At 48.8% G+C, this 18,483-nt stretch overlaps 1 protein-coding gene across 1 annotated transcript; it reads left to right on the forward strand.

Moving 5' to 3' along the window:
* Positions 1-1,341: 1,341 nt before the first annotated feature.
* LOC128730659 (non-canonical poly(A) RNA polymerase protein Trf4-1-like) lies at positions 1,342-13,881 on the forward strand. The gene is made up of 6 exons (XM_053823734.1): positions 1,342-2,177; positions 10,678-10,856; positions 10,940-11,386; positions 11,464-11,598; positions 11,672-12,375; positions 12,459-13,881. Exons 1-6 carry the CDS (start codon positions 1,342-1,344, stop codon positions 13,392-13,394), a joined length of 3,237 nt encoding a protein of 1,078 aa, XP_053679709.1. The 3' UTR covers positions 13,395-13,881.
* Positions 13,882-18,483: the final 4,602 nt, after the last annotated feature.

Consider the following 18,483-nt stretch of genomic DNA (forward strand, 5'->3'; position numbering starts at 1 on the left):
TTATCCCCTTCGAAACCTCACCGTCGTCGGAATTAGCAGTAAAAGTCGGACCCCAAAACGCAGCGCGATACATTCTGGTTGGTGACCACGGAACGTCCAGAAACGGACACCACATTTACGACGCGCACCGTTACGGTCCGGTTGTGGCACACGCAGCAAAGCACCTGTTGTCTGACGTGCGTGTACACACGGTGGAACCAAGCGTTATCGGGTACCTCTGCGTTAGTGTGCCGTCGCAACCAGAAGGAGATGGTTCGGTTTCTCCTTTGACGCGTGGTCACGGGTTGCGCACGAGGGAAAATTAGAATTCACGCGCCCGCGCGTGTGAAGAACGAGGAACGAGAGGCAGGTGGCGCCCTTAGTGCAGAGGTTAAACAAGAGATCGTTTAGCTGTCTGTTGTTCCGTCAGTGGGCACGCACGTACGTACGCGACCACCACACACACACGCGCACTCCCAGAGCTCCACGAGCAGAAGGGCAATCTCGACGTCTCCGTAGTCTGCCCTCTCCCAGTGATGATTGCCCGTTTCGGTCAGTGTGCGCTATATTGAAAACGTGACACGAGATACGGTCATAACGTAGCTGATTTGGCTATGAAAACGAAGGTAGTACCACCCTTGGGCTGGTAGCAGCGGAGTGCGATAATATTGCGGGAAAGGCAGCATCCCAGCTGATAGCCAAGCCGAGTGAGACAGTTGGAAAGCAGTTGTTACACGTGAAGCCAATTCCAGTTAGTAGTTAAATATACATATATATATATATACCGAAGCAATCGAATGTGAAATATTTAAAATTATGTGATATACACGTGTGTGCGTTTTCCATGCGTTTTCCCTCTTTTTTAAGAAAGCGTTGCGCCTCCTCGTAGAGCCCGCAAGTGATAGCTAAAAGGCACATAGCAAAATACGCAACGGGGAGCAGTGGTGTGCAGTGTTCTCAACGGAAGGGAACGGTGTTTTTTTTCTAGGATTAGAACTGTGTTACCCTGCGGTGGTTGCGTAGTGACACATTACAACCCCCTTATCGATAAACCGGCCCGCGTGCTTCGGCGATCGGTTTACTAGCTCTTAAGTAGCTCTTATGAGTCGCTGCGTCCGAACGAACTTGCGCAAGTGATTTATTGATCAAGTTTGACCGGTGGCACATTGTAGTAAGTTAGCATTACGGAAACCCGCTACAGAGTTGCGTTCCCTGTGTGTCGGTGAAAATTGTGCGGACTGTATCACGTAGACGGACAGAACGGCGTTGCAGAGATAAGTACGGCCCTCGGTACTACATTAGGGAAGCGTCAAGTGAGCCCAATTCGGCGTATTTTGTCCCTTTCTCTTGCGATACATCACGATGGATCCGGCAGTGGCGTGGTATCAGGAGGAACAGGATGGTCCCTCGAAAATGGTCTGGATGCGCATCTGGGAAACCAACTCTGATCTGTACGGGTCGCTGCACGCCAACTACGGTCCGGGAGGTAACGGACATGATTCGCTGAAGGGCCCACCGATCCGTGGTGCCCTCGGTAGTAGTGGCGATCAGAAGCAGCATGAGCTGCATCAGCAGTTTATCAACGGGAACAATGGTGCCATGTGTGGTGGTAACAATCTTCAGCAGCTGTCCCCCGCGCTCGATGCGGTTGGGAAGAACAACAGCATGAATAGCATCAACAACAACAACAATGGGCTAAACACCGGGTCTAGTGTGAGCAATAGTAACGCTGGTAACGGTGGTAACGCGGCGCTGTCAAACGCTAGTATACTTAACGGAAGCAACAACAATACGGCCACGGGGGGTGGTAATAACGGCAGTGGCAACCCCAACAGCACTACCACCACCACCAACAACAACAACAGCAGCAGTAGCAACAATAACAACAACAACAACATCAACAACAACAGCGGCAGCAACGTCAGCAACAGCGCACCGAACGGCGGAGGAGAGTTGATAACGAGCGGTAACGGCGGTGGGAATGGTGGTGGGCTCAACATGCCCGTGAAGGGCGGATGCGGTGGGTTGCTTAGTAACGAGAAGAACTACAATCCGGTGCGCAAGAAACTGGGCAGCATGATGACCGACAACAAGGCCAGTACTTTCAACATGAACAAGCAGCACCCGCGACTGATCGGCGTCCACGGTGGATGTCCGTGGCGCCCAACGAACTTTAAGTACGGTCGTGGCATTATCGGGTAAGTAAAAAGAAAGAGAGAGAGAGAGAGAGAGAGAGCGCAAATGAAAATGTTAAATTACACCGGATTAATTCCCATCCGGTCGATGTTGCTAATTTCTTGTTTTCGACCTTGGGGAATGATTTGATTTGTTGCCATTACACGTCCAAAAACATGCCCCTCTTGGGGTGGAATGATTTCCATCGAAGGAGGGCAGGGAGGGGTCTTACGTGTAGCAAGATGGGGGGAAAAATTTGGAATGGACGACATGTAACATATTACGTTACTTTTATCTTATCTTTTGTTAAGCGTCTTGATCGTTTTTTCCGCGTTCAAGTTTGGGGTTTTTCTTACCTTAAAGCCTCCGAATCGGGTGGGTCGGAGTTTTGTGTGTGTTCATTTTTTGTTCCCCGGAACCGTTTCTTCTGAAGCCCCCTGCTCCCGGTCGTAAACTCTTCTAGATTTCCAAAGATCGCCTGGACGATCATATCCGTGAAAGCTCCACCGATTTTTAATATTACATGGCCACCGATTTTTAATATTACACAACATCCGGTTCGTGGTGGTGGAGTGAGTTCTTTTTATTTCCCCCGCTTTTGTTCTACGCCACGTGCTACTGAATAACAAATGGTCGGAACGCAGAACGCAAGCACGAGATCGTGACGGATTGTTGCGATGGTGTTCCGGGAATGACCGAACAGAGCATCTGCAGACGTGGCCATCGTCTGGTTCTTCCGAGCAGCACGTCCAGAGATGAAAACATACGCTACGACGTAGTATTTTCTACGACCACCCTGGACTAGTCCGATTGTGCTTAAACCAAGACGCATATTCCAGCAAGAACCAGCTGTTGGATGGGAGGAAACGAGAGAGCGCACACGAAAACAACCGTAAAGACCAGAGAGGGACAGAGCGAGCCCAAGCATAAGGAACTTGAATGACCTTCTCGATGCATTCGTATCGCGAACCAGTGGGACGAGAAATCGAAACAAAAATTTCGGTGATTTGGTTCCTTCTCGTACTCCCTCGTTGGCAGCTGTGCCCTTTCGTCAGAGCGAGATAGTGCGAAGGATAGCGCTGATGATTGACGGAAAAGCCTAACGGCAGGGCGAGCTGCTAAAAGATTGGTTGTTTTGGTCCCGATTATTAGGGTTTTGGTGTCTCTAGCGTTACACCGAATTCGTCGCAATTTACTTGCCGTGGGTGGCAATGGCCTGATGATAAGGAAGGTCGCGATTAATTATCGGATAAGCGAAACAGAGCGCCCTAGGGCCACTTGGCCAGCTGGAGGAAATTTGCCGACCATTTCTCAAACCGTGAAAGCAGTGGGTGGCATGTTTTCGATAAGGGGTGAACGTCGATGAGAACGTGGAATGCTGGAAGCTTCTTTTTTTTCAAAGCCCCATACAACGGGCCAATTTCCAACCCAATCCCTGATAAAAAACCAAGCCGATTGTTATTATACAGCACAGCCATTGCACGTTGTGGTGTAATACTCGCTCGCACAAAACGGCTCTTACTGTGTGGCCAATTGTATCTTCATATTACGCACTGATAACCTCTTGCGTGGCTGCATGTGACCGTAACATTGTGATTGTTATCATTGGCCTTATTCTGGAAGAGTTTTTGTCTGCTTCTAGAATGAACGGTGGTTGTGTGCGAATTTTATTGGTTAGGAAAGTCCAGGACGCTTTAAAAGGTATTACGTCGTCGCGTTTTGGCCGTCGTTGGGTCGGTAATGGTGTCACTAAAAAAGCGAATATGGAATACGTAATTTAGTTTATTTTATTGGCACTTGATGGTTTCAAATTTCCAAATATATATCGCTACAGACTCATTAGTTTTTATAATGCTATACATTTTTTTCATTGGCTATTAAGTTTTCAAAAGCCATAGTCTTAAACCTCCTAATCTAATGTGGCTACCAAAGTGATTTCTTTTGCCTCAACGAGTACGATGTATTTGTGGGATATGCATTTTTGTAATTAAGCTTACGCCCAGCTTATACTATTGTTCCTTGCACACGTTTCCATTCGCTTCATTTTGCCGTTTAACGAACCACGAAATGAAACGAACCTGGGATTGATTTTAAAAATTAAAAAAAAACACCACGCGGCTTCCTTATGTACAATCTCCGACAACACAAAGCCACCTCCCCAAGGCTCGATACAAATGCCATTCCTGCGTTTAATGTCATCCAGTTGCGCATATACGCACGCACATGCTATAGCTTCTTTTCCCTACCTCAATATTTACACCAAATCGACTAGAACCGGGGCCTTTCTGTGTGAAGGCGATTTTCTTTTTCCTTCTGCTGGTTTGCTCTGCCGCCCGCTCTTGTGCTTCCTCCTCTGTCTCTCTATCTGCATTCTCCTGTTGCTAGCCCAATCTTCTTCGTGCCGGTGTCAGTTTTCGTTCGCCTGCTTGTCTCGTGCCATCGTCGTCATCCGTCGTGTACCGCGAGAGAGGGCAGGCAGAGCGAAACGAAAAAGGGGGAAAATATTTACCACCCCACAAACCACCCCCTGGGTGCTCACGCGGATTATTTAGCGCGATTCTATAATCAGCCCCGGAACACACGCGGTTTGTTCGTCTTTAACAACCTGTTCGCGTAGAGCGCGCGCTTTCATTACTCTCTGCCCCATCGAGCCGGTCCTGACCCCTCACCTCCCCCCCCCATCCACGGTAAACCCCGGCATTTGGTTTTGTTCTACAAACTTTTGTTCGCGACACGCAAGTGATTTTTGCCATCGAAACCTTCACCGGACGGAGCGGGCACCTTTTCGGATCTCTTGTGGCACCTTTTCGGACTCGCGAATCATCGATCCATCGATGCTGCAAATCGAAGGGTAGCAAAGAAGAAGTAGAAAAAATGAAGTAAGGAAAACTTCCTGCTCGTCGTGAGAGAGCGCGGTCAGTTGACAGAAGCAATCAGCGGAACCTTCAACGTCAGCAGCGCGCATCTAAAAGCTACGCGAGCAGATAAATAGTATGAGCTAAAATGCGCGAAGAAAAATAAAAGGCGACGCACTTCAAATGTGTTTCGAAACTCTGTCGTCGGCGAAACTCTCCGATGGGTGTGTGTGTATGTGCTGTTCACTCTTATCATTAGCATGAGGAAGCTAATGCTGACCTTACCGTGGGCATATATATTTGTGTGTGTACTGTTGTCCATATTTTGACAACGCGAAAGAAGGGTGAGCGATACGGCAGAAGAAGGCCGGCATGTGGTGCCGATAAGCAGAGTTGAAGCGAAGAAAAAGCATGTGTGTCGATTGAAGCAACAGCAAAAAAAAAAGCCCGTCTTCTCGTGTTTGGAGAAATAATTGCAACATTTTCTTCCTTCGATTTCACAAGGCTAAAAATCCGGTGTAACTCTCTCGCGACACACAAGAGCCCACTCTAATGCACGGTTGAGGGAGTTTTGTTAGGTGGAAAAATATGTTCCAATTTCACGTCACACCAACGAGTGCCACGAAATGCATGCATATGAAGCACAAGAGCAAAGTGTTTGCAAAGGAATAAGAACAACAAAACACACCGTGCGACGTCAGTCACGGCTCCCGAAACCAGTTTCGTTTTCAAGGAACTGCAAGGCAGCAACAGGCCTTCCAAGGAAGCTGCGGAAGAAATCGTAAAGGTTTGAGGTGGCCTTGTTTTTGGACCAGTTACGGAACCGTCAGAAAAGCGGTCGTAGACGTCAGGTGAATCGTCACATTGGTCAACGTCAGGACATGCGTCGTGTGTTGGTCACTTTGGTAAACTTTTACTTCCTTTTCATGTGCCCGTGGCTTAACGTGTCGTTTCGCGTGAATTTTCGCGTAATCACTATTACCACTGCTGCCCCTTTTTATGGGTGGCAAGCTAAAGGGCCCCCAAACTTGGTGGAAGAGAGAGAGAGGATACATGTAATCGCCGGGGGGTTATGTAACCGAGGAGGGTGGGTGGTAGCTCCAATCAAAAACACCCGCATTTTTATCATTGTCCTCCCGGTGCAGGGGGCTGGTTGGGAAAGCAATTCAGACATCATATGCATATTATCTCGGACGTAATCGATGTTGACTGACCTATTTTTTTTTGCCGCATCCTTGACTCCGTCCGAAGGGATCACGCGCGTGTGTGTGTGTTAAGTGCACAATAAATACGCCGGGGTCGGAAAATCCGAGGGCAATTGCGTGTGTCGTTGAAGCATTTTTTAGCTGCCTTCGTTTTGTCATGAGCTCTCGTCGGAGGGCCACAAGAGCCAGCTGGGGACTACTCATCGGGTAGGTGGGGGGAACAGGGTATGGGTTGGGTAGATAGCGAAAAAAAAAATAAATAAAACAAAACGACAAAGATCAGCTCAGCTCAACGATCCGTCCTTGTCATGTTAATGAACCGGAAGTGATGCACAACAAACACACACACACACACACAGACACATGACTTAAAGTACTGTCAGTCAGTCACACGGTGCCACCCTCTTTCGTGACGTCACGCGGAAAGGTATTGTCCCCGACGATGCGATGGTGAGGGCGGGTTTCGTTTCGAGAAATGGAAAATGGCGAACGTTTAAAAGTGACATTGGATGGTGTTACTCTCAGTAACGGAGGTATGTGCCTCATAGGAAAACCGTCCGTCATGTTAAGCCTCCCCCCGCATCATGTGCAATTAGGGAAAAGGGCCCCAAACGGATGCCGCCGATAATGGATGTCATCCTGCGATCGCATCTCCCACAGGTGTGGTGCAGGTGTTGAAAAAATAAACGCATTCAACATGGCGCACGACTCATTCATCTGTAACTGCTTATTTATGCTTAACCTACACCTTCTTCCGTGAGCCCTTACTGGTTCCGTGTGTCCATTCCCCCCCCCCCCCCCTTTGAGCTGGTGGTGCATGTAACAGACGAGCGAAGGTATGCACTTTTTGGGGCCATATTTCCTCCTCTCTACCACAGGTTGGTTGTGTGGTGCGCGTTAGTGAAAGCATTTTTGATTTAGAAACATGCACTTTAAACGGTTTAAGCCCTGGAGAGAGTGCGATGGATAATGGGGGAAGAGGGTGGGTGGGTGGTGTGTGTTGGTTGGGTAATTTAAAAAAAAATCAAGCGCCCCCATTGATCGGTCGGTCAGCACGCGCAGTCCAACTGACAAACGTGCGTCAAAGGGAAGCCTTGTCGTGCTGTTTGGAGACAAAATGGACGTAAGCACAGCCCCCCCCCCCCCCCCCCAAACACCTTTACTGCACTTGCGGGTGGACGGGGTGGTGGGGGTTGGGACAACCACGAAAGGGTTTTTTTTGCGTACGTTGACGTCGAATATGTGCTGCTTTTGTTTGTCCAGTTGCCGTCGATTCAGACTACACGGTGTGGGAGGAAGGTTCTTCTTCCTTTGTTTGCATCGTTGGTGTTGTTTTGTTTGTTTGTTTCCTTGGATTCCGACGGTTGGATGGTACGCGACAAAAATGATCTTGTTATGGCGTTTTCTTGCCCGCTTCCTAGTTTGACGCTAATTTTCTCGCGCGCACACACTTCCCCGTCATAGTAATGGTGGGTTACATTCTAGTTTTATCCCGCTCCTTCGATGAGGGGGGGTTGAGTGGATCATTGGGTGTCTCCCTCCTCGGGGGGAGATGGTTTGTTTGCTTTTAGCCTGCCGAAATTATCGATCTTGAAAAACAATCTGTTCGTTTTTGTTTGATCGCGTTTGTTGCTGCCTTTCGGGAGAGAGCAAAACGACACCAGCACCATTCTGAGGTCTTCTCGCTTTATTGGGTGGCTTTTAATTGGGAGCCCTTCCAATAAAGCACACACACACATATATACAGAAAAGCCGCACCTTTCCAGCGACTAATTGCGCGCATGTTAATTGGACTACGAAAAACGGCGCGCAAGAGTGAAAATTTACACCTAATTGTGAGCGATATATCATTCGGCGAACTTCTCTGGTGCAGAGGGTGTCCCCTCCCCCTCCCCCTGCCGGACCTTGTTGCCTTTCGGTCGCCACCACCCAACGCTCGAGACTACGCCCTTTCACTATCCACCCCACTACGCCTATTACTGGCTTCACCATCATGGTGGCGTGCTGCTCCTTGTGTGTGTGTGCCCACCCCTTCTCCGAGACCGACCGGAAGTGCTACGGTGTTGGGGGACGAACTTTGGGACGGTGGGAGGAGGAGAAGTGCAGCATTCGTGCAGTTGCAACCGAATGGCGTCTAATCAGCGGAGCGTTGATGTGAGCTGTTTGTGAGTTGTTGGTTTATTTATGACGTGCGCGCGCGCGCGCGCCAGTTTCCCTCCAAGCCGCCGCCATTCACTTACTGACTTATTAACTTATTACTTTTTTTTCTTTCTATTTCTCTCTCTTTTTCTCTCTTCGCGTGACGTACGTTTGGGTCTCCCTGGGGGAGAGCCGGCAAAGAAGCGGCGGCACCCCGAGAAGAAACCAGCCAAAAGGAGAAGGTTCCGTTTTTGGTGGTATGGGGTGTGGCTTTCGCCATGGTTCCTTTTTCCGTTTGCTTCTTTGTGAGGCTCTTGTCCACATCCCCCCCCCCCCCCTGCCCCTCATGTAAGGGAGCTAAGGCGATGGTGATAAATAATGAATTGTTTTAAAACCATCGTTTCTGCCGCATTTCATTAACACGAATCATTCCGAAAGTTTGTGGCTTTGGGATGATTGCAGCAGAAGAGGAGGGCGCGCGAATGGGATGGGGCAGGAAAGATGATCAATTGATGGAGTTAAATTGGAAAATTGAGCGCGTTCAATGCGCGACGGTAGAGGAGCCGGCACAGGAGGGTTAGGAAGTGATATGCATCCGGACGGGCGGGAAAAAAACGGCAGCCTAAGTTTATAAGTGTATAAAAAATTCCATCTCCTCCAACCTCCCATCGCGTTGAGGGAAAGAAAAGCGGTGTGATAAGTTTCAGTTATATGGCAACGTTTCCACGAATATTCCCAATCGCTCTGTTCGCAATTCGAGAAGCGATCGAAACCTTCCCACCACGCGCGGTTCGCCTGAATTGGGAGAGATTACGATTATCATTTGGCCGCAAGCCTTTTTTTGTTGTGCACACAATTAACTCCAACAGGTGGTTGGCCGTTGCGTGAAGCTCTTCTAGGGTGAGTTTCTTCGGGAAATTTCGAACCCTTTGGCGAAGACTGGCGGACCCCCCTTGAGGACTGAGTTGTAACGCGTAGATTTGTTATCAGCCAGCGAGAAGAGGAGCCCCATTGGTCCGTTATTTTGGCTTCTTTCGCCTCTTCCAATTAGCTGTTGTTTTTTTTTTGTTTGTTTGGGGTTGGGAACGTTTCCATTAATTGGGGATGTTTTTTTTTCGCCTGTACTTCTTTTGGTACTGCAGTTTGAGTTAAAGCAATCGTCGTTGATAAGCAAAATTGCGTTTTATTTTCACTGCATCGAGAGAGTACATCTTTCGCTGAGTGGGGTTGCGCATGTATAATTAGACCACAATTCCCACCGAGGGGGGTTTGTGTAAATTGGGCGCTTTAAAAGACAATCAATGTAAACGTTCGAACAAAAATGGGCGAAAAGATTCGTGGTGCAATTAATTCTCCATTATTCATGTAGGCGCAGCTTAACCTTCGCACTGGTTTTTCTTAGCCGAGCTTGCCAGATGTGAGAAAATTGCGGTCACACTTGTTGATTAATGGTGCGATACAACCATACCCGTAAATGGCAATCAGATGGTCGATCGAAGAAACTAAGCCAACCGATGGCTACGATGACATCACGTCGTAAGATGCTGTAGATTGTAATTTGCCGTCAAGATAAATCTCCCTGCGTCACTACTTGGGTAGTTAGTGAAGAAGCAGGTGGTTTTTCGGTCGTTTTAGACAAAATGTGCTGTTGATTTCGTTGATTTGTGTTCATCGAGGACTAACCAGAGACTCCCCAAAGAAGCTAGGATCGTTCGTCGCCAGACAGTTTCGTTTGTTTATGATTCATCCACCGTTGAAGCCGCTCAACATCGCGCTTTGCTCACGAGATGATGGAATGTTTCGTAATGGAGCCGGCGTGAGACGTGCTAAGGTCAGAGCATTTGGCACCCATACGTACGTATGTGAATTGTTTTTTTTGTCGAGCGCAAACAATGACTAGAAGCGGATACTTTTCTTTTGCACACGACGCCCTCGACGAACCCCTTTTGCGCGAACGTCGTAGGCAGGCGCATTTTAGTGTGTTACTTTCACGATACCATCCTACTCGGTGTTTGGTGTGATCATCATCCGGCCGTTTATCAAGGTGGGGAGAGGGATGTGTTGTCTCGGACCAGACTGGGTGAGGGTTTGGAATTTTGCGCTTCAAGGCCCCACCTGGTGAGATTGTGCAGATGTAAACGATGTGTGCCGCTTACAGAACACCCCCGGGTTCTAGTGTGTTGTTACGTGACAGACAAAATTAAGGAAATGATTTTTCATGTTTAAAAAGGGGCGTACGTTATGCAAGATCCTTTGTAGCGGAACATTAGCCTACGTTATGACGCGATATTAATGGTCTGTGAATTCATTTCGCCTCGTTTCAGATTGCACCAAGAAATAGAGCAGTTCTATGCGCACATGATCGCAACCCCAACCGAGCACGCGCTGCGGGTGAAAGTTGTAAGCAGGATAGAACGGATTGTGTTGAATCTCTGGCCCTCGGCTCGTGTGGAAATGTTTGGTTCGTTCCGAACCGGGCTCTACCTTCCAACCAGCGATATCGGTGTGTTGTAACCCACAACAGCAGGTTCTGTGGATGTTTTCTCATCTAACCCTACTTTCTTGTCTCTTCTCCTTGCGGGGCAGATTTGGTTGTGATCGGACAGTGGGAGAAGCTGCCACTCCGGACACTAGAGATGGAACTGATCAACCAGGGCATCGCCGAACCAAACTCCGTCCGGGTGCTCGATAAAGCGTCCGTGCCGATCGTGAAGCTAACGGACCGGCAGACGCAGGTTAAGGTGGACATTTCGTTCAACATGGAGTCCGGCGTACAGTCGGCGAAGCTTATCAAGGGCTTCAAGAGCAACTATCCGGTGCTGGAGAAGCTGGTGCTGGTTCTGAAGCAGTTCCTACTGCAGCGCGATCTTAATGAGGTGTTTACTGGTGGCATATCGTCGTACTCGCTTATCTTGATGTGCATCAGCTTCCTGCAGCAGCACCATCGAAAGCCGAATGCGTCCTCTAACCTAGGCGTGCTGTTGATCGAGTTCTTCGAGCTTTATGGTCGCAAGTTTAATTATATGAAGATAGGTTAGTGCGCCGCTGGGAGAGACGGGTTGGTTTAGCCGACGATCCTAATCGCTCGGTTCTATTTTGTTCAACTGCAGGTATTAGCGTAAAATCAGGCCGGTACATACCCAAGGAGGAGTTGCAGCGCGAAATGATCGATGGCCATCGACCGAGCTTGCTGTGCATAGAGGATCCGTTGACGCCTGGCAATGATATCGGGCGATCGTCATATGGTATGTTGACAATCTGTTGCAAGCTATTGTATCAAGCATTTTACAAATTACTATCGCGTTTGTCTCCTCGTAGGTGCATTACACGTGAAACATGCCTTCGAGTACGCCTACATCGTACTCATGCAGGCTGTACTGCCATTGGACAAGAATCTGAACGACTGCAACCGGCAGAGCATACTGGGCCGGATAATACGTGTGACGGACGAGGTGATAGAGTACCGCAAATGGATAAAGGAAACATTCGAAGAAAGACTGACCCGGCAACACAGCTTACAACCGCAAACGACAACGACGGTTCTACTGAGCGACTATTGCCTTCCACCCCAAGCGCAGCAGCAGCAAGCACGGCACCTATCTCAGCCGCAGAACATCCACCATCACCATCAGGTGTACCCGCGGGTAGTTTTCCGAAGACGGCCCAGCACGTCGAGTGTGGAACTGTCCGAGGAAAGCATGGACAGTGATGGTGGGGGCGCAAGTGGAGATTTCAGCTGCATCCCGTCAACGACAGCCCGTGACATTTCGCCGACCTCGTCCGCCGCTGGACTGACGACCCGCTCGCCACCGATCGAGCTGCACGATCTGCAGCAAAATGGTGGCCAAGCCACGATCATGATGCTGCCGGCATCGGGCCCACTCATGGCCGCCGCGTCCCACCCGCACGATATGCTCATAGAGGAGAACAATTTGCTAAACATGACGCACCACCAGCACCAGCAGCAGCTGACTGCGGACCCGAACGGTATCGTCGACAGTCAGGTGATCAGCTACAACAACGTAAGTAACAAGCGGGCGGCACCACGTAATACGATGATAAAGCATTTGCAGAAGATGCACCCATTGTGTTTACCTCTCGGTAGATGAACAATCGTCGCATTGTACCGTCGCCTAGCCAGCACCAGCAGTCGCAACACCACCATCACAACCATCACCACCACCAACAGCACCTTGTTAGCGGCAAGAACCTGTACAACCGCAACAGCTCGGAGCGTATCCTGCCGAGCAGTGGTGGCGCGACCGGCGTGAACAGCCTGGTGAACGGCGGAGGCAACGCTAGTCACGGTGGCAATAGCAATAGTGGTGTCACGCACGGTGCTGGGTTTGTCGCCCAGCATCACCAACCGATGGGCACGGCCAGCGTCAATGGGCTTGTGCGCCACAATAGCAAAAACCGGCGTTCCATTACGGGAATGCTGAAAATCTCCACCACGCCCACCTCTCCCACCACTGCGTATGGTTCGTGCGACATTACCGGGCTTGCCGGTGCCAACAACAGCGTCCATGCGAGTGGTGGTGCCAATAGCAACAGTAATAGTAACAATAATGCCACCGCTGGCATGCTCATAAACGACGAAAACAACCTGCACTACCGGCCGGCGAGCCCGAAGATGCCTTCGATCGTCGGTGCGGTGCCCTTGCTGCCTTCGAATGCGATAGCGGGCACAAACGTGGTCATAGTGTCCGCTGGTGGTGGCTCGGTGCTGTCCAATCCGGCAAAGTTTTTCACCAGCAACAGTAGCAATGTGGTCGGCGTTGGCGGCGGCGGCCTCAACATCACCAACACCAACTCCAGTAGTAGTAGTAGCGGCGGTGGTGGCGCTGGCAAAAAGTCCTCCCAAAGCGGCACCAACGCTTCCAAGCGCAAAAAGACCGTTTCGCCGGGGGAGAAAAAAAGTGGCCCAATGGCGGTAACGGCGGCGGGACCAACGTCAATAAGCTTCGGGTTGGCATTGGCCGGGCCTGGGGGTAGCGTGACCGGTGGTGGTAACGCGACGGCAGGCTTGGACAGCCGATGATAGCCAGTCTGGAGGGGCGAGTTGTTGGAGAGGATACGGTTCTATCACTGTTAGAAATTAACCAAAAAGAAAAAAAAACACACACACACATATATATAGATGCGAGAACCCTTTCCCCCGATACGTCCTGTGCGGGGCTACGAGGAAAGACGACAGGGCTCCGACGGGCCACCGGCGCACACCCTTCCATTTCAAATAACCGGTGAGGCCGGAGTGATTGGACGAAGCCGTCGGCTCCACAAGGTGGGCGCCGCATGCTGTCGCGCTAGGCACGGCAATGTGACGATACTGATTGTGATGCGTGGGATTAGATGGGGAACCTTAGAACCTTAAAACTAGGGAATGTGCGAAGGAGCAACGCGCGAAACCTCCGGGACGTGGGTGCGTGAGTGATTCTTAGGCGAGAGATTAGAAACGCAATTCCTAGCATTCGCTCAATAGCCAAGCTACATAATCTATTTTTATTAATGTTATTATCCTTACTACTATTGCTGCCATTACAACCGCAATGTTTACTAGCAGGGTCAGCAGAGTGTCGCTCTTGCTTTCGTGGTTTGTAAGAGCCTTGACCGCTGTTAAGGGGCTCAGGCGGACCCTTTATCATCGCCACCCTACAGAACTGTAATCGGGCAACCAGCTCGAACTGCTCTGCATTCGGAGCAACAACAACACAATCGTGTATCTATGCTAAAAGAAGGAGAGTGCTTCCATTCAACGGGGACGAAACGGCACCGTACCTTTCCATTGATTGTATCGTTTCAAAATGTTAGCATCCTTAATTGCATCGCGCGCGTGTGTGTGTGTCATTTTTAGTATGTGTGCAATCTGGATGCGTTTGCGTATTTTTTTTCAGCGGTGTTGTTTTCTGTTTTGCTTTCAACTTTATCCTACTGCCTAAGTCCTACTGAGCGCGGTTTGACTATGGAAGGAAAACCGTCTGTTGTGTTTTGCCAGTAGGGGAAAAAACGGCAGCGTCCGGTGGTAAACATATATCAAAGCAATGCAATCACGTGCGATTACAATGGAAAAGTTCGTTCGCTCCCGAGCTAGGAGAAAGTGGCCAAGGATTTGATACGTAACCAGTGCGAAACGAAACGTGAGACAAATTCCTTGGTTCGGAAGAAGACAAAAGCTACCGCGGTGGGGTTGTATTAGCGGAGAAAAAGCAAGAGGGAAGAAAACATCAATCGTCGTGTTGTATTTCGACGGATATACGTTACACCATTACACTAAATAGTAGTAAGCAGCAACCGGCAGTTAGGCTAAGATCGAGCTGAAGCATGTTTATTTATAAGAAGTAAGGGGGCTAGAGTTCTAGAACACGAAATACGAAATATTGAAGTTGTTGTTGGGAGAAGCCGGCAAATCACGGCGCAAGTAAAAGTCCGGATTCAGACGAAACACTAGCAGCCGTTTGCGAAATGTTGTGATGTTGCAAATGCCCTCAGTTTCCTTTTTGTGTGTGACTGTGTGTATGAGAGCTACGTTTTCCACCATTCTCTGACTCTGTTAACGATTGTTGTGCTATGCGGAAAAGCAGTTATTTAAAGTCGAAGAAGGAGCAGAAGAAGAAGCAGAAGGCACTGAAACGAACATAATGCAATGCGGCCACCAAAAATGGTGTAACGACACGCGTAGGCGGTAAGACGGTAGATTCTTTGCACTCATGTCCCGAGTTGTGGTATGCGATATCGGTATGTAAAAGTTTTCTGTAATGTGAATGTTTGTATGTAAATATGATGTATTCCACGGCAGTTTTCCTGTAGGCTCGATCTATTAAGGTGTAATGATTATACTCTCGCAACCTGCTACAATAACACTACAGCTATTACTACTAGTACTTCGATTACTATTGCTTCTATCACGAACTACCGCTAGGACAAAACCACTATAGGAGAACACTACTGCTAATAATAAACCTACCGATACTCCATCCTAGGGGCTTTTGACTTATCGTTCCGGTGTGCGGATGTGTTCCCACGCTGCAAAGAATGTATATTAATTTTCCCTTTTCTCACCCAGTTACTCCCCCACTGTCTTCTCTTTCGAAGCTGCACGCGGTACAAGTGATCAGGCAACGATTTCGTTCATGTTTTGTTTCGTTCCCATTACCCGCCATTACCTTTTGCGCTTCTCAAAGGTGCGTTGTGTGTATGTGTGTGTTATGTAATGTAGATAATAAAGCAAAAAATACCGAGAGAATAGAAGAGTAAAATTAGGTGAAACTGTTATACTACATTCAATCAAACTCCTAGAAGATCATACACAACAAGCCAAGCAATAGTAACGACAAAAGCACTCCATCTTTCTAAGCGTAGCGCATAGTCTTAGGGGTTGATGATGAAAAAAGGACGAAAATTAAAACGAAAAAAAAATACCATACACGCGAAGTTCACGTTCCAACACCAACCCAAAAATTGATACGTAAAAACTACTGTTCATCACGCGATGAGGACAAAAGACGATCGTACGCACGATCAACTGCCATGGCCGGTGTATTTTATCGAGGTTTTTATGCGTGTATCTCGGTGATGCATTTATATGATACTTACGGAAATCACCGATGGAAACTTATCATGGAGTGTGGGATAGGGAAACAAAACAAAAATACGAAAAAAAAATAGTAAATCAAAACTGCTGGAGGAGACCCTTAACGCAACGGAGACCTGTGCGCGCCTGTCATTGTCTCACATATTTTATGCGAAGTTCGTGGATTATTCGGGGATTATTTCCAATGCGTAGCGTGTGTAGCAATATGTATTCGATTGGCATAAAGTTTGTTTAAGTATGTATACGGACTCGCAGTATATTATCTATTGGCGTCTTGCCCCAGCCAGAATGTGTAGTGTTTAAGCGTTAAAGCGAATTTTCTATTTTCCACTAACCACGCGTGTTTCGTTCCGTAGTGTGTGCTATGCTAAGTTCCCTTATGTTGCCAAAATCAAAATGATTCCGTTTTGTTGTTACAAGGTCAAGGTAAACCGCTAACCCGGCTTGTGGCCTCCCCGATGCGATTAACTTATATTTCATCATCAAACCCAAGACTCTCAGCCAAAGGATAATCAAAAGCAGCGGAAGCAAAACGAAACACAGGCTAGCTAAACCCCGGTTTTACACAGCCAGCAAACAGCAAAACAGACAGGACTTAGGACACAGAGCTAATCAGCAGCAGCTCAACTGATGGAAAATATGGGGGGCAAACAAACAACAGAAACCAGTCATTTTGAGTACAAAGAAGCACCTGTATAATTTATATGTAAAGTAATATTTAACTCATAAGCTGTACATAAAAATCGAACAGAAAGTGACAAAAATAAATAAAAAAAAACCAACGATGATAACCGTTATGGCGTTAAATGCCAAATGGAAAGGAAAAAATCGAGTGTGTTTGTATTATTTCACGGCGGTCACGGAAAGACGACGATTCCCGGGGTTTTGGCGATTTGCCTTCTCCACGCACGCTCGAGATAATCACCCGTAGCTAACCGTAACTGCGGTGAACTTTGATCGTCCTAGCGACGTCACGACATTACGATCGAGCTTCTGTCCGGGGCTTTCATGTGTCTTGACTGATTGGTACCGATTTTAACCGATTTTTATCGCGTCCTCGAGGGCGCCTACAGGAATGCGACGACTGGGAGGGATTAGGATGGCTTACGGTGTTCAATCTTCGATTAGTGCCCTCTCACTGAAGTGGCCGATTGCATCAACCGCGAGCCACCACCCTCAGTTGAGCTGTGTCTTCCATCCGGAACGGTAAGGGTTGGGTGTCGGGCGTGAGGTCAAGTTGTGAGGTTCTTGCTTTTCGGTACGGCCATCGGCTGCTAACGGCCATCGGTGCGATAACACCGGAGTGTTGGCAGTAATTTAATTACCGGAAAGCCCGTATGTAAATATTTGAATCGTCCAAAAGTGCCGCCATTCGTACTGTGTGCAAGTGTGTGGATCCTCATACATAGGGGTGTGTTGCTAAACGCGTACTTTGTCCCATGTCGAACCGCCGATAGGAGGGCCGACCGTTCGTTCATTATCTTATCGGTAATTTTAAAGTTTTGTCCTCAAACGCGGGAGCTTACACTGAGCTACAAATGAGCTGTGTGTCGCGTGTGCGAGCTGTGTGCCCTTCGAAGGGCAGCTCCCTTGCTGGAATTTGCTTATTCACCACCCTTTTCAAGGTTTAAATTTTAATTGATTAAAATCTTAACGGCCTTCAACAACGTGGCACGCCGTTCGCGTAGTAGGCCGCGTGGAGCAGAGCTTTTTTCTTTCATCATTTTGCTTCCCCCACCAACGGTTCCCATTGGTTGGCGATTTTTTGGAGGCTCGTCCTCGCTCCGTGCGCCTGTGTGAGCACACAGAAAATGTGTGTGTCCTTCCAGTGACGTTTTGCAGCCGCCGTTGCCGCGGTGTATGACGTATGACGTTTCCCCGACGCACATGCGTACTGCCTGCGAAATGACGTCAGTGCCACGGGTTTTTGCTAAAGCAAACTCAAGGTTGCTGTTTCGGGGAGATACGACCCGTCGGAATGTTGCTTAAATTATGTTCTATATTTTTAATTTTTCACCAAATAAAATTCGCGTAAATTCAAGCGGCAGAGATTTTTTTTCGCGTGCCTTCTCTTTCACACACACACACACACACGCTGGCGCGTACGTTAGTGCGTGCACGCGGATTTTCGGCACCATTCGAGCGACGGCCAGCGCTTCGTCGCATTGACGTGCGTACGTCAGCGTTCGGCATTTTTCTCTTGCATCACTCGAAGCTGTCAAGCGCGGTGTGTGTGTGTGTATGTGTACGTGCTGGGAAGTGGAAAACCAACAGGCCACACGGGTGCACGCAGGCAGTCCGGGTTAGTCCCGGTACGCCCGAGACCGTTTCGAGTGAAACCAGAGGCCAGATTGTTGTGCCCTCGGGTTGAGCATTCCCAAAACACCTGGCCACCGGCATGCGTGCTGGTTCTCAAATCCGGCCCCAGTGCCGGAGTGTTCGTTTTAACCCAGTTCCGTGGCACAAACACGCGAGTTTGATGCAGTTCCGGTACGGTTCGATACTGCAACACGCGGGCGCTTTCATTACCGGTTTGTTG

The sequence above is a fragment of the Anopheles nili genome, chromosome 2, assembly GCF_943737925.1.
Source record: "Anopheles nili chromosome 2, idAnoNiliSN_F5_01, whole genome shotgun sequence".
Lineage (NCBI taxonomy): Eukaryota > Metazoa > Arthropoda > Insecta > Diptera > Culicidae > Anopheles > Anopheles nili.

Coding starts and splice junctions, on each gene's coding strand:
- LOC128730659 (XM_053823734.1), top strand. CDS start 1,342: ATGGATCCGGCAGTGGCGTGGTATCAGGAGGAACAGGATGGTCCCTCG. Junction 2,178..10,677: donor TACGGTCGTGGCATTATCGG/GTAAGTAAAAAG, acceptor GCCTCGTTTCAG/ATTGCACCAAGAAATAGAGC. Junction 11,599..11,671: donor TATCGGGCGATCGTCATATG/GTATGTTGACAA, acceptor GTCTCCTCGTAG/GTGCATTACACGTGAAACAT.